Raw genomic sequence first — 24,806 nt, 5'->3', positions numbered from 1 at the left:
TTATATTTCCTTGCTGTCAAAATGTGCTAATAATAGTCCCATAACCATAGCTTAGGGAATTATCGATGCGACCTGACTGTCTAGTGATTATTAGTGAGCTGGACAGTCAAGAAACTGTATGAATATAGGCACATTATTATTTCTACAACGTTTTGATTTGGTTTTAGTCATTTTAAAGTAAATTGAGTTCCCCCCCCAAAAATGTATTTTGTGGCGAAAAGTACAGTAAATATAAAATGCACATAAAATCAACACTGTAATACTTGGATTCATGTGTCAGCTGAACTGTTGTGTCCTCCACTTTGGTCTAATAATGTTCCCGCAATCTCCAAACGGTTCCCGTTCAATTGCTACAATGCTTATGCATTTCATATTTCTCCTGTAAGAAACATTTCAATTTTGCCCTATCCATATAGGCCAATTGCCCCGAGTGTAAAGGGTTAAGAGAATTCACTTCTAGCCTAACAACAGCTACACCTGTCTATTAGTCATAAAGTTACATAAGGCGTTTCCTCAACACTTTTCAAACCTGAGCCTGGGCTGGTGATATGGTGTAATGGATTCCTGCCTTGGCTCGTCTTACACTTCCTGGGATTCCTTCGATGTGCATTTAGCTCAAGTGAAAACAGCAAGCCTAAAGGCCGCAATGTGTTGTGGTACAGTACATGTTGGGTCAACTTTAAAAGGACGTCACAGAAAGCCGGAGTAGTTGTCAATATGATCAATGCGCATTCCAGCAAAAAAACTAAATAAATAGGTTAAATAAAAAAAACACTGTATGGGTTAGTGTTGTTTGGTGGCACACAGTGAGGGTGGATGTGATGAGTTGGAGACTCACAGAGATGAACTGAGAGACAGGGATCATCTCTTTGCCCTCTGTAATGGTGTAGAAGAGAAGGTCCTCCATCCCAGAGATCAACCTGCTCCTGTGAAGACCAGACAACACAGTGCATCATGTCAATCAGTGGAGGCTGCTGAGGGGAGGACGACTCATAATAATGGCTGGAACGGAGCCAATGGAATGGCGATGTATTTAATACCATTCCCCTTTTTCCGCTCCAGCCATTACCACGTGCCTGTCCTCCCCAATTAAGGTCCCACCAACTTCCTGTGATGTCAACACTACTGTAGGTCTGACATTGTTAAAGATTACCAGTGCATATACGTTGTACACTGTGTTTTGATAGTTGACTCATCTGCATAACTTTTCTCAAAACATACAACATGTGCAAAAGAGCACTTAACCACTAAAGACAAGGGTGTATGAACAATGTTCTATGTTTTTCTTTTCTCCCCAGCACCAGAAGGAGAGTGTAGGAGTGTGTGTAGTGTAGGCTTAATGTACAGTAATGTAGTGTAGGTCTAACGTACAGTAGTGTAGGTCTAATGTACAGTAGTGTAGGTCTAATGTACAGTCGTGTAGTGTAGGCCTAATGTACAATAGTGTAGTGAAGGTCTAATGCACAGTAGTGTAGTGAAGGTCTAATGCACAGTCGTGTAGTGAAGGACTAATGTACAGTAGTGTAGTGTAGAGAAGGTCTAATGTACAATATTGTGTTGAAGGTCTAATGCACAGTAGTGTAGTGTAGTGTATTGAAGGCCTAATGCACAGTAGTGTAGTGAAGGACCAATGTACAGTAGTGTAGAGTAGAGAAGGTCTAATGTACAATAGTGTAGTGAAGGTCTAATGCACAGTAGTGTAGTGAAGGTGTAATGCACAGTAGTGTAGTGTAGTGAAGGTCTAATGCACAGTAGTGTAGTGTAGTGAAGGTGTAATGCACAGTAGTGTAGTGTAGTGAAGGTGTAATGCACAGTAGTGTAGTGTAGTGAAGATCTAATGCACAGTAGTGTAGTGTAGTGAAGATCTAATGCACAGTAGTGTAGTGTAGTGAAAATCTAATGCACAGTAGTGTAGTGAAGGTCTAATGCACAGTAGTGTAGTGTAGTGAAGGTGTAATGCACAGTAGTGTAGTGTAGTGAAGGTGTAATGCACAGTAGTGTAGTGTAGTGAAGATCTAATGCACAGTAGTGTAGTGTAGTGAAAATCTAATGCACAGTAGTGTAGTGAAGGTCTAATGCACAGTAGTGTAGTGTAGTGAAGGTGTAATGCACAGTAGTGTAGTGTAGTGAAGGCGTAATGCACAGTAGTGTAGTGTAGTGAAGGTCTAATGCACAGTAGTGTAGTGTAGTGAAGGTCTAATGCACAGTAGTGTAGTGTAGTGAAGGTCTAATGCACAGTAGTGTAGTGTAGTGAAGGTCTAATGCACAGTAGTGTAGTCAAGTGTAGAAGTGTAGTTCATCTTAACATCTGCTTTTAAACCAATTCCACTGACTATTCAGCTCCATGTTCCTACATTTATGATGAAAGTAGTTGTTTGGATGGAGTATTATTGGGAATTTCGTTTGAAGTCCACTTTGTATGCATAACAAAATGTCTGAATCAAAAAATAATAGCTTAATTTCATTTTCTGTTGACGAGCCTAATTTGAACACAAAATCAGCAGTTATAGGGATGGTACTCTGAAAATATACCCTGAGTGTACAAAACATTAGGAACAGCTGCTCTCTCCCTGACATATAGACTGACCAGGTGAATCTGGCTGAAAGCTATGATCCCTTATTGATATCACTTGTTAAATCCATTTCAATCAGTGTAGATGAAGGGGAGGAGACAGGTTCAAGAAGGATTTTTAAGCCTTGAGACAATTGAGACACAGTTCATGATGCCGATTTGTGTCAAGAACTGCAACGCTGCTGGGTTTTCCACACTCAACAGTTGCCTGTGTGTATCAAGAATGGTCCACCACCCAAAGGACATCCAGCCAACTTGACACAACTGTGGGAAGCATTGGAGTCAACATGGGCCAGCGTCCCTGTGGAACGCTTTCGACACCTTGTAGAATCCACGCCCCGACCAATTGAGGCTGTTCTGAGGGCAAAACGGGGTGCAACTCAATATTAGGAAGGTGTTCCTAATGTTTTGTACTCTCAGCGTGGTTTACCAAGCTACCGATTACTTCACACTGGAAGAAGTTAAGCTACCCTAAAGAAACATATAGTTACTTAACTAAAGTTACTTTGTAAAAGTAGTTCCCTACATTCAAATTACGTCATGATACATTTTCATATCTAAATCTGAAACGTCATAGACTACAAGTTGCAAGAACAGATCACTCTGGAGTCAGACGTTAACAGAATGTGTCATTTAGCCTATTAAACACAAAAACTATGTTTCAAGTGAAAAGTAGGCAGGTCTGATGGCGAAAAAGAAAGGAAATCTTGCCTACTTTAGCCATATTTCCTGTTCTTCTTGTAAAAATGTAGTGTGTACTTCCAGTAGTTAGCTACACCACTACATGGCAAAACAATGTATTACCTACTGGGCACGCACTGGTTGAATCAATGTTGCTTCCACATTATTACAATGAAATGACGTTGAACCAATTGAATTGACGTCTGTGCCCAGTGGGTAACTACTGAAAACACTACCAAGATTTGAATTTAGTTCAACTTCCACCACCAAGCTACAGCTACATTTATTGAAATGACTCGTTAAAGTACATGCAGTTCACTGAAAATCAGTAACTCATTATTATAGGGTCCTTCCATTTGGTTTCAATCCCTTTTTATCCCCGCACCCCTTTAGATTTGAACAACACTTCCCATACATATTTGCTTATGGGAGAAGCGGTATGAAAGTGACCTGAATGCCAAAACATTTAGGTGATCGAGGTGCTCGAAGTTGACCTATTTTGCATGCCCCACCCTACCATGAGACGTCCATGTCTTCATCACTGGAAAAAAGAAACGGTTGAGTTTGATATCACTTAAAAGCTTACAAAACAGGGTTGACAAACTATTTTAGAATTTCTTGAGTTGTAATTATTTTAATAAAGATGACGTACTTTTCTTTTTTTTTTACGGATTATTTTGCTTTTCGCAACTGTTATAGCTTAGACATTTGACATCCTCTGAGGTGTTTGTGTTGTGCCCGCCATCGGTTGAGACACAGCATGCTCTTGAATAAGGGTGCAAGTCATTCAATCACAGAAACACAACTCATCGTGGAATATCATCATAAATGCAAATGTCTATTGTATTATCTATCTTTCTATGATTTCAATAGGTTTCCTATGGAGGATTGACAGTATAATTTAAAACAACTAATATTCCCATTCAATTCAACATCCTCTGATGTTTGGACCTCCAACCATCTTTCTGCTACCATTTTAAAGTTGAAATGTACATTTCATTCCCATTTCAGTCAATCAATCAAATGTATTTATAAAGCCCTTTTTAGATCAGCAGTTACACAAAGTGCTTATACAGAAACCGAGGCCAAAACCCCAGAGAGTACTCAATGGAGATGTAGAATCACGGTGGCTAGGAAAAACTACCTAGAAAGTCAGGGAACCTAGGAAGAAACCTAGAGAGGAACCAGGCTACGGGTGGCCAGTCCTCTTCTGGCAGTGCCGGGTGGAGATTATAAGAGTACATAGCCATTAAATTATAAGAGTACATAGCCATTAAGGTCAGATCGTTCTTCAAGATGTTCAAACTTTCATAGATGACCAGCAGGGTCAAATAATAATCACAGTGGTTGTAGAGGGTGCAACAGGTCAGCACCTCAGGAGTAAATGTCAGTTGGCTTTTCATAGCCAGGCATACAGAAGTCGAGACAGCAACATGACACCCACCCTGTATTCAAGAGCATGCTGTGTCTTAACCGATGACGGACACAACACAAACACGCCGATTATGTAAAATAGGGTCTAAATTATAACATGCAAAAATTAGATTATTTTTGATAATTTAAATGAAAGGTTTAAAAATTACATGATTATATATGTTTGTCTTATGTTTCAATACATTATTAAATCGTTTGACAACCCTGTTTGTAAGCTTTTAAATTATATCAAACTCGACTGTTAATCTTTTCCAGTGATGAAGACATGGATGTCTCATGGTAGGTTAGTGTATGCAAAATGGGTCAACTTCGAGCACTTCCATTTTCGAAATGTTTTGGCATTCAGGTCCAAAAAGTTACTTTCTGTCCACTTTACCATGGGCAAATATGTATAGAAAGTTTTGTTCAAAAAAATGGAACGACCCTATAGGATCTCAACAGAAGAATATAATTTCACTCTTTGAGACAACTTGTCACTACTGTAGGCCAGGGTTCCCCAACTAAATTTAGATGTGGGCCGATTCTTTCTTGAGCAGATGGTCGAGGGCTGGAACAATTATATAAATTGTTCCAGCTTGACATCAAGAAGCACAAAGATATAGACAAAAACATAATCATTTCAAACCTGTATTACATTAGGATACGATAACATATGTCTATATTAATGGGTGGGAATACATGAGGAAATATTTCCTTAATTAAAATTGATATCCGGGTGATTTTAAAGTATTGTATGTCCAACAATGAAAATGTATTTTAATAAATGGGGGTTTAAATAAAATCACGTGCTGGTCGAATTTGGCCTATGAGCCGCCAGTTGGGCAACCCTTCTGTAGGCACTGCATAGTCACATTATTCTACAGTACCAATTAGGCAAAGAGTATGTATTTACCTGCACTCTGCTTCGTCCATGTCATTGACAGCTTGATGATGGAAGGGTTGCTGACGCTGGCTGTGTGATGCTGCGCTTGAGCATAACAGCTGAGATTGTTGCTCGATCCTGGATAAGCCATTGCTGTCACTCCCAACCCGTGCGGAGTTGACAGCGTGTTTGAGCAGTTGTAAAACTCCCGCATTAGTAGTCCGCAGACGTTTCAGACAATGCATTATTAAAGGGGTGGATCGCAACCAAAAGAACAATACACTTAGAATATAATAAACACTGTAGAGGCATCAGATCTGTGTCCAGTGCTTCGTTCCTCGGAGGCTTTATGTCAGTTTTCACGCACGCGAGCGCGCTTGAGGACTTGATACTATCGCGTGGGGGGTGGAGTTGTGACTGGCAGAAGTTGGTCGACAGATGAAATGGGCCAGTGACCAATGACAAGGGAATCCAGAACGGGAAGATGGCTGTGCTGTTTCGGGATCCTTGGGACGTCCATAACCTAAACCTCAAACCTAACCTAAACTACCATTACCCTGACCTTTACATAACCCCAATCTTAACTCTTACCTGGGTAGAGCTGTCAACTTCAATGGGGTGACGTGAGAGTTTTACGTCCCGAGGATCCAGATTAGACTTTTCCCCGGGAAGAGGGTGAGAAATGTACGATCCATGGCACGGGTATGGGTATAATTTCAACTGCGTGATTCAGTGGCTAGGGGCACAGTACAAATCTAATTATAGGATACTTTTCTGAGCAGTTTCTATCGAAAACATTGCCAAAACCTTTAAACACCTTGCTGTAAAATGTAATATGATCTAACCTTGTTACAACTGTTGAACAAGAAGTTGTAATATCGCCTGTGAATAAATGTGAATAAATAAATAATACAATTTCCACACAAAAAAAGTGAATTCAACTGCTTACAATTTAATGGTTACATTGGCTATGGTGAAATGAAGCATAGCAATGGGCAGAGACGGCATTGGGGGATTTTCTAGTCATTGTAGCTTGTGTAGCGACACCATATGGTAGTGTGTCACGTAGCATACATTGCTTTCAGAAAGTATTCTTGATTTATTCCACATTTTGTTGTGTTACAGCCTGAATTGAAAATTAATGAAGTTGATTTTCTCCCCCATCTACACACAAATACCCCTCAATGACAAAGTGAAAACATGTTTTTAGACGTTTTTGCAAATATAGGCTATTGAAAATGAAATACAAAAATATCTAATTTACATAAGTATTCCCAACCCTTTGCTATGACACTCCATATTGAGCTCAGGTGCATCACATTGTCGTTGATAATCCTAGAGATGTCACTACAACTTGACTGGAGTCCACCTATGGCCAATTCAATTGTGTGCACTTAATTTACAAAGAAACGCACCTGTCTATATAAGATCCCACAGTTGACAGTGCATTTCAGAGCAGAAACTATACCATGAAGTCTAAGGAACTGCCAGTAGATCACCGAGATAGAATTGTGATGAGGCATATATCTGTGGAAGGGTATAAAACAATTTCTAGAGTGTTGAAAGTTTCCAAGAGCATAGTGGTCTCCATCATTGGGAAATTGTAAAAATATGGAACTACCCAGACTGCCTTGAGCTGACCGTCTGACCAAACAGGGCCTTGTCAGGGAGGTGATCAAGAACACAATGACCACTGACAGAACTACAGAGTTCCTTGGATGAGATGGAAACTACAGTTGTAACAATGTGTACTTTTATTTTATTAGGCAAGTCAGTTAGGAACAAATTCTTATTTACAATGACAGCCTAGGAACAATGGGTTTAACTGCCTTGTTCAGGGGCAGAACAACAGCTTTTTACCTTGTTAGCTCGGGGACTCAATCTAGCAACCTTTCAGTTACTGGCCCAACACTCTAACCCCTAGGCTGCCTGCTGCCCCAGGAAATGAATGGGGAAAGAATGGGGTTTTGGGATAAACGCAGAAAGCGAGGTGTGAAGTTAACACACGCTTAGGAGATCTTAGACGTTTTGTTCAATGATGTAATATCAGTCAGTTATTCTCTGCGTTTATCCAGATACCCTCCAAAAAAAAAACATCCAGTTCCCCATAGGCTTTGGCCAATGAGCCATGCAGGAGTTAGAGCCTAAAAAACACGTCATCACTGTTACTCTATTGTTTGTTTAAAGTAACAACCTGTCCCCCTATGCACAACCCTTTCAAATCCACAACCTTGAAAAACAGTAAATACACAACCGTTTTAAGATCAGTAGGGCAGGGCAGCTGGCGGTTTACATTTCTAGGCTGAGGCAACTCATTGCTGCTCCATAATAAACCTAGAAGACCTGTTCTGCTGTCTGTTTACGTCTCTGCCTGCAGGTGGCAGACTCACTCCAGACCTAGCACCTCACATCCGGGCTGTGTCACTGTCTGTGTGTCTGTTGTATCCATGAGAGGGCATCTCTCAGGGGTCCATCACGCGCAAGTACACTCTCTCTCTCGCACGCACGCGCACTCGAGCGCACACGCACCCACGCACACACACACGCACACACAGGCCCAGTGTTCCTACCCACAAGCCTCTGAGTGAGGGGACTGGCTTCCTGTCTTGTTCTTCAGTCTCTGTCTGGGCAGCCTGCCCACACATCGCTTCTCACCTCTCTGATCCTTCATGTGCTCAGTGTCTGTGTACAACACACTAACTGACCTTTTCTTCAGCATTATCAGCACACTGGTATAAATTAGCCTCTCCTGCTAAGGGGAAATTATTTGACTGGTTATGGGCTATTACAGTAAACATAAGATAATAGGAACCTACACTATCAACTTTTTCTCAAATCTTTAAACAGTTACAATGTGTACCTTATTGGATCTCTATCTCTCATGTAGTATGAAAAACCTCACTAAGGAGAGGAATAAATTGGTGGATTACATTTACCAAGATTCTATCAAGAGGAGCTCACTTCAAGGCACTTCAAGGAATTCTTTCAGGAGACATTATTGTCATGCAGACAGTCAAGGCCCCCAATGGTCCCCAGACTCCCCATCCAAACGTCCTCGTAGTTGAAAAGTTCCTGCACCCACCCGTATAAGGTTACATGGGTTTTAGACTGTATAGTCTGTACAGCTGTTGGGTAGAATGCTATAGTATCCACTTCCAGATTGACTCTACGAGGTGACATAGCATTACCTGCATTACCAAATAAACGAGGCCTCACCCGGCACTGGTGGAGCCTTTGGATTTGCCTCGCTAGGAATGTGACTGCTCCAAAGGGCCACACGCTAACCAATGGTCTCCCTACACTACCTCTCCCGGTTGTAGCTTCTCTGTTTTCAGGAGAAAATGTTTTCCATTCCTCAGCCCATGAATGCCAGCTTTGTCCCCTCAGCCTCCATCTTGTGTGAGAAGCCCCCATGCCCCACCCACCCTGCCTGCACAAACTTAACTACCCCCCCGTCGTCTCACACAGGAAAATAAATATACCGGTTCCTGCTGCTTTGATTCAGCCTCAGTAGTCTGAGAGCCTGGATAAAGCCCTGGAGCTTAGAATAACTTACAATGGACAGTCAGTTTGAAAGACTTGGGGGTTGGAGATTCTGTGTTTGGACAGGATTATGGGTCAAAAAGTATTCTGGTGAAATATAGTAGTTAACAGACTCACCTAAAATGTCACCATGATATCCTGGATTTAGGAGAAACTGCTATATATTTCTGTTGGGTCCAAAGCTTGTCTGGGATTCCTTCAGCAGTTCAGGGCATCTCAAATAGTGGTATCTACCCGGCCAGGGTTGGGGAGTAACTGATAATATGTAATCAGTTACATGTAATCTGATTGCAAAAAAAACCCGAACTGTAATCAATTACGTTACCAGCTAAAATATTCTAATCAGATTACAGATACTTTAGAAAAACTTCTTGGATTACTTTTAAATTCAGAAAGGATGTTTGCGGAACAAAATACATTATGACACCTTTCTGTTTTCTCAATGACATTCAATTCAACATTGAAAAAAGGTGCAAATTTAAGTTTGTTCCACATGAGCGAGTCTGACCACAAGTTAGAAACCATTATGATGACACACCATATGTGTTTGATGGAACATTTTTGTCTCCTTCTAATGCCTGTTAAAGGGAAAGTAATCCAAAAGTAACGGAAAGTAATCAGGTTACGTTAATGAGTTTTGGTAATACAAAAGTCACGCTACAGATTACAATTTTGGACAAGTAACCTACTAGTAACTGTAATGGATTACATTTAGAAAGTAACCTACGCAACCTTGTACCCAGCTAATATCATTGGACGATTTCACACAAGCACATATCAGAAAGTGCACACAACCCCAATATCACAACTACTTCATGAAGTGCTAAAGAAGATCAGGCTACTTCTCACTGACATCTTTCTCCATTTACTCCGGCGTTCTCTGAGGAAGAGGGGATGTTGTTTGTTTTGTATTAATACTGAGGGTTTTGGCAGGACTTTTCAACATATTACCACAATCATGACTATGTCGGTTGGTGGAAATAAAAGTACAGGCTTTGTTGTTGGCAAAATCGTTCATATGCAGTATAAAGAAAAGTCTGCAAAAAGTTGGCGGTATGCTAAAATTGGCGGCAAAACGTCTTGGTTTGAAAGGTTTGTTTTTCTGACCCTCGCTAAACTCTCTTGGGTCTGAGAGGCATGCTTTCTACTTTGTAGGACAGAAGGTTAGAATGATGCTGGAAGAAAAGCCAATGAGGAACAAAGTGTCTGCGACGTCTTCATTTTATGCTTCTACTATCCAAAGGGAATTGCTACTCTCCAATCTCAACCTATCCTCTGCTTTCAATTTTAGATGACTTCTTAGACGTTCATTTGATATTGATCATAGCGAAAGGAACATTTTAATTGTGTGCAGAGTGGTGAAACAAAACTCCCTAATTAGAGAATTGTAGAGATTTGATGCATCGTTCATTTCGCTTCTCAAATTAAAGAACACGGTCCATTATCCATCTACCACCCAGCGTTAATGGAATTCTTGCTCAATGCCAACCTTACTCTCTCCCACATTCATCCCCATAATGACACAGACATACAGGCCTTACAGTGCAAACAGGCACACGCACACACACGCACGCACACACACAAACACACGCACACACACAAACAAGGCACACCGCTAAAGCAAGAGTAGCCAGACAGTTCTACTCAACTTCCACTGGAGGGAGTTTTTTCACCAAGAGATCTTTACGCCAGAGATGTGCACTGAAACCCAAATATTCCACAGATTTTCCTCATTCTCTTCAGCAGAAGTTAGAGTTCCTCTAGTTAAACACAGTGCAATTGTACAGCGTTGAAAAAAATGTAGATTATATTCTATCACCTTTTTGGTCCCATGGTCTCTGTGTTATCTACTATTTGGTAATCTGGGTAAACTATCCAATTTTACAAATGTTACCTCCTGCACCATTTATGAAATTATAATAGAAAATGGATACAAAAACAAATATATTTTATAGACTGAGAATGGCCCTGTCCTTTGCTCGACTTCCCCAGGTACGTTGAAGCAGCCCCCCCCCCCCCCCCCCCCCCCTGCTCTCTGTGTACTCAGCAAACCACAGCCACCCCTCCACAGCGGCCACCGTGCCGAAACCTAGACACCCTCTAGACCCCTGGAGCCTCTTTGCAGTCAAACAGTCCTGAATGATCAACCCCCCCCCAACCCCTCCATCCTCCTACCTTCCCCACCATTCCTCAACCCCCCACCCACCATCCTCATCAAGCAGCGATCCCCACTGCCCTGCCATCTCACAGCATTCCGTGGGCCCAGCACACAGAGGCCTATTGTGTGCTCAGGGAGACGGAGGCAGCGTACATTCAGGGGAACGAGAGAAATGTCTAGAATGGACAGTTTTCTATCTCACATTAAGTTCTATGGACCTTGGCTACCATTGTGGAGGCGCAGTTCAATTGATCTATTGTTGTGATCATAAGGCATGGTACACTGAGAAATCCAGCAGAAGTAAACCAGTAAAACAGAACATTCCAAATAAGTCCCCAAGATGGCCGTCTAGTAGGCATGCATTTGAGTGATGCTTTCAGTGCAGATTGCAGATCTATGCACAGGTAACTGCCAAAATAATGGAGACACTTGAGTAAACGAGGGATACAAAATCTATTGAAAGTAGGTGCTTCCACACAGTTGCGGTTTCCTGAGTTAATTAAGCAATTAACATCCCATCATGCTTAGGGACATGTATAAAAATGCTGGGCAGGCCAATATTTTGGCAACCATGACTATGCCCCAATAGGATGACAATGACACCATCACAGGGCATGAGTGGTCACCGAATGGTTTGATGAGCATGAAAACGATGTAAACCGTAGGCCACGGCCATCTCAGTCACCAGATCTCAACCCGATTGAACACTTCTGGGAGTTTCTAGAGTGGCACCTGAGACAGCGTTTTCCACCACCATCAACAAAACACCAAATTATGGAATTTCTCATGGAAGAATGATGTCACATTACTCTGATAGAGTTCCAGACACCTACATCCTATTGAGACACTTTTTGTTGCTATTTCCTTTATTTTGTCAGTTACCAGTTTATTCCAGTTCTACACTGAGTACACCAAACAATAGGAACACCTTCCTAATATTGAGCCTCAATTCGTCAGGGCATGGACTCTACAAAGTGTCGAAAGCTTTCCACAGGGATGCTGGTCCATGTTGACTCCAATGCTTCCTGCAGTTGTGTCAAGTTGGCTGGATGTCCTTTGGGTGATGGACCATTCTTGACACACACAGGAAACTGCTGAGCGTGAAAAACCCAGCAGAGTTGCAGTTCTTGACACAAATCGGTGCGCCTGGCACGTACTACCATACCCCGTTCAAAGGCACTTAAATATTTTGTCTTGACCATTCACCCTCTGAATGGCACACACACACAATCCATGTCTCAATTGTTTAAAGGCTTAAAAATCCTTCTTGAACCTGTTTTCTCCCCTTCATCTACACTGATTGAAGTGGATTTAACAGGTGACGTCAATAAGGGATCATAGCTTCCACCTGGATTCACCTGGTCAGTCTATGTCATTGAAAGAGGAGCTGTTCTTAATGTTTTGTACACTCAGTGTATGCACCTAGTGTAGGTCCTAGGATCTATCAATCGCCCATTTTCTCCTACAACGTTTCTCCTGGAAATCTGCCACAGTCAACTGATTAACCACCGTTGTAGTCTTTATCAACCACCTGCTTTACATGAATGGTAATGTGAGGACGTGGGTTGTATTCTGAGAGGAAGAAAAATCGATGAATATTGTTGATGGGATATTAAGCGATAGAGGGATGCCAGTGTAGGTGGACCACCACCTATGTATGACTGCATGTATCATAAAACCCTGCTGTGAAGTACTGTAAGAAGTGATCAGTACCTCAACAGTTTCCCTAAAAATGTACTAGAATTCATTTACAATTACTGGAGTAATTACTGAATTACTACACAGGTCAAAGTGCGAGTTATTGTACAGTGGTATAATGAGATATGTTGCAAGAAAAGGACGTTTGACCATCCAATTTTCTATTCAAGCAGAATAATCATGCTTTGGGGCTATGCACATTTTGCTTAAGTCCAGCTTCTTGTTGTTACTGCCCAATAAGATTGGTCCTTAAATCGAGACACCGTCCTCTTTAACAGATACTGATCTTCCATCTTCATTCATATAACCTGGCAACGTTAACCCGGCTTGACCTTGTATATCGGAGAGGGTGTTAATGAGAAGGAGAGTGTGATGTGGTCTATTGTCTCAATGGAACATATTATTGGTTCAGCTAGGACAGGCATGATGGTCATTTAAGACAACACTCTGACAGACATTCAGAGCTCGCTAGTTGCTTTAGGAACAGGTATGAGGACTGCATCGGTCAAGATGCTTCCTATGTTCTTCCAAATCAACTGATTTAGGATCAGCTCTCCCTTCCCCAGTCCTAACCATAACCAATATGCACCAAATAATAAAACTGTCCCTGGATCAGTTGTTACTGTATCTGCAGAACGTGATCAGGGGTGTGATGGAGGGTTCAGCCTCTTTCTTCCCTGTATGACAGGACTCTCTAAAAGGTTATGACCCCGGTGTGACTGTGCCTCTCCACTCAACAAAGACCATCTTTCAGACCCTCTCACCTGGCCCGATCAGCCTCAGAAAGATACACGATAAAGATCGTAGAGGCATTTCATCCCCTGGTTCACAACTTCTGAGCTTCACAATGAAGAGAGTCTGACATAAGTGTTATCTTGTCTCGATCAGGAATGTTATGGTACTGGAGAGACAGGAAACCCTGTCAAAGCCCATTTTGTTTGCCTGGAGAGGACTGTTGGAAATCTGAACTGTTGTGACAGGTAACTAGTATAACATTAGCAATAGCAACAAGCTCCATGTACCGGTGGACATTACTGTAATTTGAAGGGATACATTGTTGGTTTAGAATAGACAGTGCGGTGCTGCTTGCTGAGTAATTACAGTTGGTTTGTATTTCTGTTCACAGTTACTTTAAATCAAGCCAACACTATTACTGCATATGCAGGAAAGTTACTGGAAATGCCTACAACACACCTTCAGTTTCCAGCCCCTTAATATCCATTGCAAACAGTCATGGCAGACATCTTCTTTTAACTGGTTCTCACAGCCTCATGTCAACTGGTCTTTGCTCAAACAGACAGGCCTCTTGCCGAAACTCTGACTGACCCTAAGTATGCAACGTGACCATGACATAACACTGTCATCGACTGGACTGCTCTACACACCCAGAGGTAGCCTCAGGTCCCGCAATAATTAGACACCCATAAAGCCATAATCCAAGAATCTCTATAGAGTCAGACAGGTTTAGATTGAGTTAATCCTCAGAGACAGGCTGGCCGTTTCCCATGCCCTCAGTGCTCCCTACAGTAGTTCACACCATAGTCCACTTCAAACACCCTCAACTCCCATTGTTAGCAACGTGGATTAGCCTTATTTTATTTTGTATATTTTTTGTTTTACATGTAGGTTAGTTTGAGGCCTGTGAGCAGATGAACACCAAGTTTGTTAACAATTCATGCCAATAAAGCCCTTTGAATTGAATTGAGAGAGAGAGAGAGCGAGAGAGACAGAGAGAGAGAGAAAGAGCGAGAGAGAGCGAGAGAGAGAAAGAGAATATTGAAATGTAGAGACTTTCTAAATATAGGCCTACAACATTTGCCAAGTGTGGGCACCTGTATATGTGGACAGGTCGATAGTGTCATTCACTCTCAATGAGGAGATGTTTCCTCTTGGGGGAATCCATGGACTTCAATACAGTAATCCTATATTTGTGTGCACAATAGCTGATCCATCTTAAAAGCCTGTCTCTCATCTATTGACCTGAGTAAGGCTGTTCTGGGTCCTAAATCGAAACTGCACGTCTATGGACATGATCCCAGGTAGACTTCTGATACTATTGCATCAAAAGAGCCATGATGTAGAAGTAATTCAGACATCAGGTCATTACTGCATTAGACAGTTGTTATAAGCCCATATATAATAGAGTTGCCTATTTTAAGTGCCAATAAAAAAAAGTATATGAATAAACATGAGTTGAATATGAATGTAGGCCTATCAGTGAAGGCCTAAATCCACCGGCAAATGCTAAAATGGCAAATCTGTTATTGGTTATTGTAGCCTATTGAGCAACATTCTGAAAAGGTCTACTTCAGATATTGTAATGCAAAATTGTGGTGAGTGGCTATACTCCACCTATTGTAATGGGGGTTCGAAAGCGAACTAAAAAGTGTGACTTATAGGTAGGCTACCTCGTCCCCGCAGCGCGTGGGAGGAATAGGAGAAAGTAAAAGGTCCTTGGGAGAATAGATTCTGGTGGTGCTGAGGGGAGGGAGATGTGGGTTGGGTTTCAAGCTTGACTGGGGGTCGGGGGGAGGTCTAGTATTTTGGAATATACGAAGATTCGTAGAAGGTACTGTGGACATAAAACCGCTGTTCTCGCTCTGACGCGGTGGGTGTAAAGTGCCGGCTAGGGCCCCGCATTGGATTCCACTTCGATTCTGGAAGGTTGACTGCATGGTTCGGTTGTAGTCTCTGGGAACACACAAATACACTCCATTAAAAGAGAGCATCGTCTGATCCATCCCATCTTTTTCTTCACCCAAGGTCCTGCATGTCTAATATTTAGACATGTTCAGCTTTGTGGATTCACGGACTGTTCTGCTACTTGTAGCATCCCAAGTTGTTTTAATATCCCTTGTCAGATGCCAGGAAGAGGATGACCGTAAGTTACATAATTCTGTTGAATTGTCTTTTGCAAAAGTTTTGATTCTTCTGATGATGCCATTTTATCAACTCATATTTTACTTTCTGCGCTTCTGTGGCACACTACCTTGGCATCTAAAGTTTCTGCGCAATTCTGACCTTCACAATGAATAGGGCAAGTGTTGGTAAAACTGCAGCAAACAAGATATGAGAATTGGATATGATTTTGTGAACCACTTTGGTACATTGGCATTGATGGAGGGGCACAAACTCATACAAATATATCTGTCGGTCATTGGAGGAATTGCACAATTATGAATTAGAATTCTTGCAGATACAATTCAGAGATGAAATGTTAATTATCTGGACTGTTATACTGTACATGATATCAATTTAAGAAATGACTATTTAACTATGTAAATAATGGTATTGAATTGAACATTATCCTCCTAATACTGGTTTGATATTGACATAGTTCATTGCTACATTTCGGTTACATTGTAAGTGTTTGCAGATATAAGGGGCCTATGAAAGAGTTGACCTTTCTTTTGGGAGGATAGGTGAGGCTATCAAGGCACATCTGTGTGGGATGGAGAACCAGGTGAACAAGTGTCCGTTTGTTTCACTCCTGGATACTCACTGTGGATGCTGTCTCTGAACAAGGACACGTCAGTGTGCTCTCTCTAGCTGTGGTGCCAGTGTTTAACAACACGAATCCATTTGGTGGAGACAACGGACGAGACACAGTGGCTCACTTGAGATGCTTTGGCAGTTCAAGAGCTTATTGGGCAATTTAGAAAACGTTTACTTTGGCATTTACCCCCCTGAGAAAACACTCTGATTTCAGACGAATAGCTGATTTGTTTAAGGTGACTATTTGTTAGACTAGGGGGATTAAAAGTGTAATTGTTTGTGTTTCGTGCTGTGGCTGAAATATTTGAAATGGTTAATTATATTCATAATTTAAAAAGACAGGGTCAGACACAGCTTGACCCCAGACTAGAAGGCTCAAAGGGTAGCAGGAAGGGAATGGCAGTTGGTCACTCAAGAGATTTTATTTTATGAAGAAACTATGGAACAGGATACTACTGTATGTCGCTAGAGAGATAGGCTACACCGCATTATGCAATGTGTAATGTATCATGTGTTGCTTTACAAATCCTCATATTCATAGGCTTGTTCTACATAGCCTAAAATGTTTCATCAATTTCTCTTGAAGTACTCCAAATAATAGATTTTAGGGGCCACATGTCCATTGTGCTAGTAGTTTTAAGCATTTAGTAAGGAATTAGAGATTGTAGGTCCATATACATATTGCCACAACTCAAAGAAAAGTTGTGGAACCACATGCCACCAACCAACCCCACCTTTTGTGGGGAAAGCTTAAATGGTTTACTCATGTGTTATATAGTATAGTTTGGTAGCAGGTACGTGCTAATAACCACTTTCACATAAATGCAACACAAACAAATAGCTGCAGTTAGCCTAGTAGGCCCAACCTTAGACCCTGTGCATGAAAGCTACCCATTCTCAATTCTCCAATGTGTTTGAACTGGCGCCTGACACAGCTATGCGATCCAGATGGAGAATTTTAGAAGGACTCCCTGTTGACTTAAGGCAGCAGCTTGTCAATTGGGCACAGTCCCCCAGTGTGAGGGACTCATTCATACAGGTCCACTGGTCACCAGGGAGCGCAGTAAGCATACAGGTTAAATATACTAACTGCACCACGCAAAATACCTACTTCCACTGTAAATGGCACCGCTATATTCATTGTTGGCTGCCTCAGAACCCTCCTGCATATGATTACTGTAATCTGAATGAACGCTTTATCTTCCTTTGGAGTTAACGAATCTAGCAGTTTGAGTGCAGGATAAATAAACCTGGGTGAGGCTTGTTGAGCTTTTATTTTTTACCAGGTAGAGAACATTCTCATTTACAGCAACAACCTGGGGAATAGTTACATGGGAGAGGAGACCAATGTAAACTGGAGATGATTAGGTGGCCATGAAGGCCAGATTGGAAATTTAGCCAGGACACCAGGGTTAACACCCGTACAATAAGTGCCATGGGATCTTTAGTGACACAGAGAGTCAGGACATCCATTTAACATGCCATCGGAGAGTCAGCATCCTACACAGGGCAATGTCCCCAATCACTGCCCAGGGAAATTGGAATATGTTTTGTTTTTAGACCAGAGGAAAGGGTGCCTCCAACTGGCCCTTCAACACCACTTACAGCAACATCTGGTCTCCCATCCAGAAACTGACCAGGACTAACCCTGCTTAGCTTCAGAAGCCATCCAGCAGTGGGATGCATGGTGGTATGCTGCTAGGGTAAAATAAACCATAGATCGGTGGTTAGATTTTGTGAGACTGCAGCCCCCAGGTAGAATCAGCACCCACCCAGACCAGTACCTTGAAAGATCCAGTCTGCCATGCTGCCAATCCATGTTGCATCGTGCTGAGATGAGTCTATTAGGCCTAATACCTGGATATGATGAACATAATGTCATACATTATTATAAATTATGCTGATATGCTTCTGTCTTTAATGTGGTTAATAATAAATGCTTTCGTGTGATTCTGGACATCTCTGTTCTTGTTTGATAAGGTCACCCCTACTTACTTTTAAAGAGCAGATCGGATCAAGGCAAAAAGTGTTTTAGCTACTCGGCTCTGTGGTCTTGTAATTCTCTCCAGACCAGCTTGAAACTCCAGGATCTTCTAAACTAGGAGGAGATTAAAAGTGTGGTTGACATGGTACAGTTGAAGTCGGGAAGTTTACATACACCTTAGCCAAATACATTTAAACTCAGTTTTTCACAATTCCTGACATTTAATCCTGGTAAAAATTCCCTGTCTTAGGTCAGTTAGGATCACCACTTTATTTTAAGAATGTGAAATGTCAGAATAATAGTAGAGAAAATTATTTATTTCAGCTTTTATTTCTTTCATCACATTCCCAGTGGGTCAGAAGTTTACATACACTCAATTAGTATTTGATAGCATTGCCTTTAAATTGTTTAACTTGGGTCAAACGTTTTGGGTAGCCTTCCACAAGCTTCCCACAATAAGTTTCGTGAATTTTGGCCCATTCCTCCTGACAGAGCTGGTGTAACTGAGTCAGGTTTGCTTTTTCAGTTCTGCCCACAAATTTTCTATAGGATTGAGGTCAGGGCTTTGTGATGGCCACTCCAATACCTTGACTTTGTTGTCCTTAAGCCATTTTGCCACAACTTTGGAAGCATGCATGGGGTCATTGTCCATTTAGAAGACCCATTTGCGACCAAGCTTTAACTTCCTGACTGATGTCTTGAGATGTTGCTTCAATATATCCACATCATTTTTCTTCTTCATGATGCCATCTATTTTGTGAAGTGCACCATTCCCTCCTGCAGCAAAGCACTCCCACAACATGATGCAGCCACCCCCTTGCTTCACGGTTGGGATGGTGTTCTTCGGCTTGTAAGCCTCTCACTTTTTCCTCCAAACATAATGATGGTCATTATTGCCAAACAGTTTAATTTTTGTTTCATCAGACCAGAGGAAATGTTGTCCACATGTGCAGTTGCGAACCGTAGTCTGGCTTTTTTATGGCGGTTTTGGCGCAGTGGCTTCTTCCTTGCTGAGCGGCCTTTCAGATTATGTTGATATAGGACTCGTTTTACTGTGGATATAGATACTTTTGTACCTGTTTCCCTCAGCATCTTCACAAGGTCCTTTGCTGTTGTTCTGGGATTCATTTGTACTTTTTGCACCAAAGTACGTTCATCTTTAGGAGACAGAACGCGTCTTCTTCCTGAGCGGAATGACAGCTGCGTGGTCCCATGGTGTTTATACTTGCATACTATTGTTTGTATAGATGAACGTGGTACCTTCAGGCGTTTTGAAATTGCTCCCAAGGATGAACCAGACTTGTGGAGGTCTACAATTTTGTTTCTGAGGTCTTGGCTGATTTCTTTAGATTTTCCCATGATGTCAAGCAAAGAGGCACTAAGTTTGAAGGTAGGCCTTGAAATACATCCACAGGTGCACCTCCAATTGACTCAAATTATGTCAATTAGTCTATCAGAAGCTTCTAAAGCCATGACATCATTTTCTGGAATTTTCCAAGCTGTTTAAAGGCACAGTCAATTTAGTGTATGTAAACGTCTGACCCACTGGAATTGTGATACAGTGACTTATAAGTTAAATATTCTGTCTGTAAACAGTTGTTGGAAAAATTACTTGTGTCATGCACAAAGTAGATGTCCTAACCAACTTGCCAAAACTATAGTTTGTTGACAAGAAATTTGTGGAGTGGTTGAAAAACGAGTTTTAATGACTCCAACCTAGTGTATGTAAACTTCCGACTTCAACTGTACATTTGATAGATAAAAAATTGAAAAAATTCTGTAATTGAAATGTATTTGTGTCTGCGTCAAAACATAGTGTACCAGTCAAAGGTTTGGACACACCTACTCATTCAAGGGTTTTTCTTTATTTTTAAAATTGTCTACATTATACAATAATAATGAAGGCATCAAAACTACGAAATAACATATGGAATCATGCAGTAAGCAAAAAAGTGTTAAACAATTCAAAATATATTTGAGATTTTTCAAAGTATCCACCCTTTGCCTTGATGACAGCTTTGCACACTCTTGGCATTCTCTCAACCAGCTTCACCTGGAATGCTTTTCCAACAGTCTTGAAGGAGTTCCCACATATGCTGAGCACTTGTTGGTTGCTTTTCCTTCACTCTGCAGTCCAACTCATCCCAAACCATCTCAATTGGGTATGGTCAGGTGATTGTGGAGGCCAGGTCATCTGCTGCAGCAATCCATCACTATCCTCCTTGGTCAAATAGGCCTTACACAGCCTGAAGGTGTGTTGGGTCATTATCCTGTTGAAAAACAAATGATAGTCCCACTAAGCGCAAACCAGATAGTATGGCGTATCGCTGCAGAATGCAGTGGTAGCCATGCTGGTTAAGTGTGCCTTGAACTCTAAATAAATCACCAACAGTGTCACCAGCAAGCACCCCCACACCATCACACCTCTTTCTCCATGCTTCACGGTGGGAACCACACATGTGGAGAACATCCGTTCACCTACTTTGGGTCACACAAAGACACGGTGGTTGGAACCACAAATCTCAAATTTGGACTCATCAGACCAAAGGACAGATTACCACCGGTCTAATGTCCATTGCTCGTGTTTCTTGAACCAAGCAATTCTGTTCTTATTATTGATGTCCTTTAGTAGTGGTTTCTTTGCAGCAATTCGACCATGAAGGCCTGATTAACACACTCTCCTTTGAACAGTTGATGTTGCGATGTGCTGGTGAATGTATCCTCTGTAGCAGAGGTAACTCTGGGTCTTCCTTTCCTGTGGCGGTCGTCATGAGAGCCAGTTTGGTTTTTGATGGTTTTTGCGACTGCACTTGAAGAAACTTTCAGTTCTTGAAATGTTTTACGGATTGACTGACCTTAATGTCTTAAAATAATGAAGGACTGTCGTTTCTCTTTACTTATTTGATCTGTTCTTGACATAATATGGACTTGGTCGTTTACAAAATAGGGTCAAATCTGTATACCACCCCTCCCTTGTAATAACACAATTGATTGGCTCAAATTAACTTGTAACAAGGCACACCTGTTAATTGAAATGCATTACAAGTGACTATGTCATGAAGCTGGTTGAGAGAATGCCAAGAGTTTGCAAAATTGTCATCAAAGAAAAGGGTGGCTACTTTGAAGAATCTCAAATATTAAATGTATTTAGATTTTTTTAACACTTTTTTGCTTACCACATGATTCCATATGTGTTTATTCTATAGTTTGATGTATTCTTTTGAATAACTTTTGACTGGTACTGTATATACTTTGTATGGTGTGTCTATGTAAGTTCTTACAGTATGTCTGACATTTGTCTCAAATATTGTTCCCCCCTGCTGCTGTCTTGGTTGGACCAGGTCTCTCTGTAAAAATAGCTTTTATTGCAATGAGACTAACCTGGATAAATAAAGGTTAAATAAAATAAAATACAGAATTATATGTGAAACCTGTTGATTGTCCCAAGCTGTGGGTGTAGTCATGAGTGTGAGTGCTGTGATGCTGTGTGCTGTGCATGAGGTGTAAATGAGGCCTCATGCTAAGCTGATAACTTGTCTCTCCCCCCTCCTCCCACCTGCCTCCACTCACCTTTACCCATCTCACTCTGACCCCCTTCCCTCTCCTCCACCCCATCTTGCACTCAATGACCTTCCTGCTTGCCCTCCACCCTACCCTGCCATTTACACATGCGCCCCCCTCATGCTTCCTCCCCCGCACCTATACACTATGATCACTGTCATGCCCTCTTTGACACCCACCCATCCCTATTTATCCCTCTCCTGCCACTTCTCACATCCACCCTCCACCCCGCCTCTGCCCCCTGCATGCCCCATGCCCTCTGTACCACCTCCTGCCGGTGGTCACAGAGGAGGCAGGCAGCTGCATCCAGGATGCCCATCGCTATAACGACAAGGATGTGTGGAAGCCGGAGCCGTGTCGTATCTGTGTGTGTGACAGCGGGTCAGTGCTGTGTGATGAGATCATCTGCGAGGAGATCAGAGAGTGTGCCAACCCCATCATCCAACCTAGAGAGTGCTGCCCCATCTGCCCTGCGGACGCCAGCGCCCCCACTGGTTGTAATTTATTTATTCACACAATCATGAATAAATTACTGTGCCCTTTTAACATGCCAACACTTTTTAATGGGGAACTAAATGGTAGTTAAGGTTTAACAGGTCCTCAGTAGCTTATGTTCATGACTTTGGTGTGCAGACATGAGTCTGGACAGGAGTCAGGACAGATTCTGTGGCTCATAAATTGGTATTAAAGGGATTTATAAGTAGCTAGGTGTGATGTTCCCTATTCAAAAGTGTTACCCTTTTCCCTGCTTGTTTTGGGTTGGAGACAAGACCTGCAACATCCTCTGGGTAATCTCTCTCTATGGACGTTCACTTCATGAGGAGTTTAATCCTACAGTTGTGGCATCTGGTTTCCACTTAAAACAACCAGGGTCAATCTTGAAAACAAGACACTTCTAAGTTTGCTTTAACTAGTGGCGGGTGACTAAGAAGCTATCCTGAGCTGCCAATCACTGTGTCATTTTGTCCAATGGAAGCTTTTTTCCCACCACATCAAAGCGATCCTATTGGGTGAAATAAGACAAATGATTGACAAGACATGATAGTCCCACCCACTTTTGGGGTTCTGAAGTCTCATTTCCATCACTAGTGTCTAAACGTGAACATTTTGACTGCTTTGCCTTCTTCTTCATCACCGGTCACACATTACTCCCATCACGTCTGGATGTGATCTTATTTCCGGTGACATACGCATGTGGGAGTCATTATTGTTCTTCACTTTACCAGACTTGACCCAACTTACACTCTTAGAAAAAAGGGTTATTCGGCTGTCCCCATAGGATAACCCTTTTTGGTTCCAGGTAGAACCCTTTTGGGTTCCATGTAGAACCCTCTTGTGGGAAGGGTTCTACCTGGAACCAAACATGTTCTACCTAGTACCAAAAATGGTTCTACAAAGGTTTCTCCTATGGGGACAGCTGAAGAACCCTTTTAGGTTATTTTTCTAAGAGTGTAGTCCCAGGCTCAACACACAGCAGATAACATATGCAAAGAGAAGAGAGGCAAACATATGATAATATAGAGTGCCAATGTACTATTACTATCAATATTCAAAGATACAGTATATTCACTTTGAACATCGAATAGTCATACTTGCTTTCCGAACAACACAAATAAACCAAAGCTGCTTTCACATTTCACATTTGAATCATTGTTCATGTTTTATGAATGAACAATGCATACATATTCCGAGACGTAATATTTTCATGCATTTTGAAAAATGCGTCTTTAAAAAAACGAAAACGATTTTCATGCGTCATGTTTTACTCTGTTAAGTACACTAAACTTTAACTTTTGAGGAGATACACATTTTGGTTCTAACAATCCATCCTCAATCTGTCATAATAACCATGTAATGTGCCATTTCATAGCATGATATGCTCCTCGCTAAAGCCATTTATTCAATGAACTCGGTTGTTAGCTCCAAAATATGCTATATTGACAAAAAAAAATTACGCACAGAGGATTTGATACAAACATCTGTCCCACCCCCATGCTTTGCTTGCTTTTGGCACCATCCCCTCAACATGGAACTACAGCTAACACTCAAACCCACTCTGGATGTGTTGTCAGGGCTTTGGAGTACAGTCTTTGGTTTCCATTGGTTTCCACAGGTGTTCCTGTTAATCTGGAGTGTTCAAACTCTGGAGGTTTGGCCCCCACACAGCTATCAGCAGTCTCAAGTTCACCCTGTTTAATGTTGTTTTCTCTCTCTCTTCCTCATCCACCTCATATGCAACATCAGAGGCGGTGTTTGGTGCTAAGGTAAGACCATGGGAAACGATGATATGATATGCCACCCTGAAAGCTGTTATGAACGAATAACAATAACTTGGCAAAATACAATAATATTTTCTGTTGGATAAACTATGTGTCATTTAGACAATGCTTATCAGACTATCATCCACATGATCATCTAAACACTCTGTATAACCATCCACACACTCAGGCTACAAAATACTTAAGACTTACATGATGCGAATATTATGTGTCTTTATACTGATAAAGTCTTCATTAGGACCCCGGACTTTCATTAGGACCACAGACTTTCATTAGGACCACAGACTTTCATTAGGACCACGGACTTTCATTAGGACCACGGACTTTCATTAGGACCACAGACTTTCATTTGGACCACAGACTTTCATTAGGACCACGGACTTTCATTAGGACCGCAGACTTTCATTAGGACCGCAGACTTTCATTAGGACCATAGACTTTCATTAGGACCACGGACTTTCATTAGGACCACAGACTTTCATTAGGACCTCAGACTTTCATTAGGACCACAGACTTTCATTAGGACCACAGACTTTCAT

At 41.7% G+C, this 24,806-nt stretch overlaps 2 protein-coding genes across 2 annotated transcripts in view; one reads left to right on the top strand and one right to left on the bottom strand.

Annotated features, from left to right (window-relative positions):
• The window catches only part of LOC120059475 (glutaminase kidney isoform, mitochondrial-like), a 30,112-nt gene extending 24,117 nt beyond the window's left edge, over nucleotides 1–5,995 (bottom strand). Inside the window, exons 1-2 of the mRNA XM_039008557.1 lie at nucleotides 5,580–5,995; nucleotides 839–926 (exon numbers count right to left, since the gene is read on the bottom strand). Of these exons, the coding sequence (XP_038864485.1) occupies nucleotides 839–926; nucleotides 5,580–5,794 (303 nt within the window). The 5' untranslated portion in view covers nucleotides 5,795–5,995. The remainder of the gene's footprint in view (nucleotides 1–838; nucleotides 927–5,579) is intronic.
• A 9,740-nt stretch (nucleotides 5,996–15,735) lies between these two features.
• LOC120058981 (collagen alpha-1(II) chain-like) overlaps nucleotides 15,736–24,806 on the top strand; it is a 28,264-nt gene continuing 19,193 nt past the window's right edge. The window contains exons 1-3 of the mRNA XM_039007738.1: nucleotides 15,736–15,829; nucleotides 22,276–22,482; nucleotides 24,233–24,252. Of these exons, the coding sequence (XP_038863666.1) occupies nucleotides 15,736–15,829; nucleotides 22,276–22,482; nucleotides 24,233–24,252 (321 nt within the window). The remainder of the gene's footprint in view (nucleotides 15,830–22,275; nucleotides 22,483–24,232; nucleotides 24,253–24,806) is intronic.

The sequence above is a fragment of the Salvelinus namaycush genome, chromosome 14 (assembly GCF_016432855.1).
Source record: "Salvelinus namaycush isolate Seneca chromosome 14, SaNama_1.0, whole genome shotgun sequence".
NCBI classification, from domain to species: Eukaryota; Metazoa; Chordata; class Actinopteri; order Salmoniformes; family Salmonidae; genus Salvelinus; species Salvelinus namaycush.
Note: the sequence above shows the minus strand (reverse complement) of the source record. Positions and strands in the feature narration are given on the sequence as shown.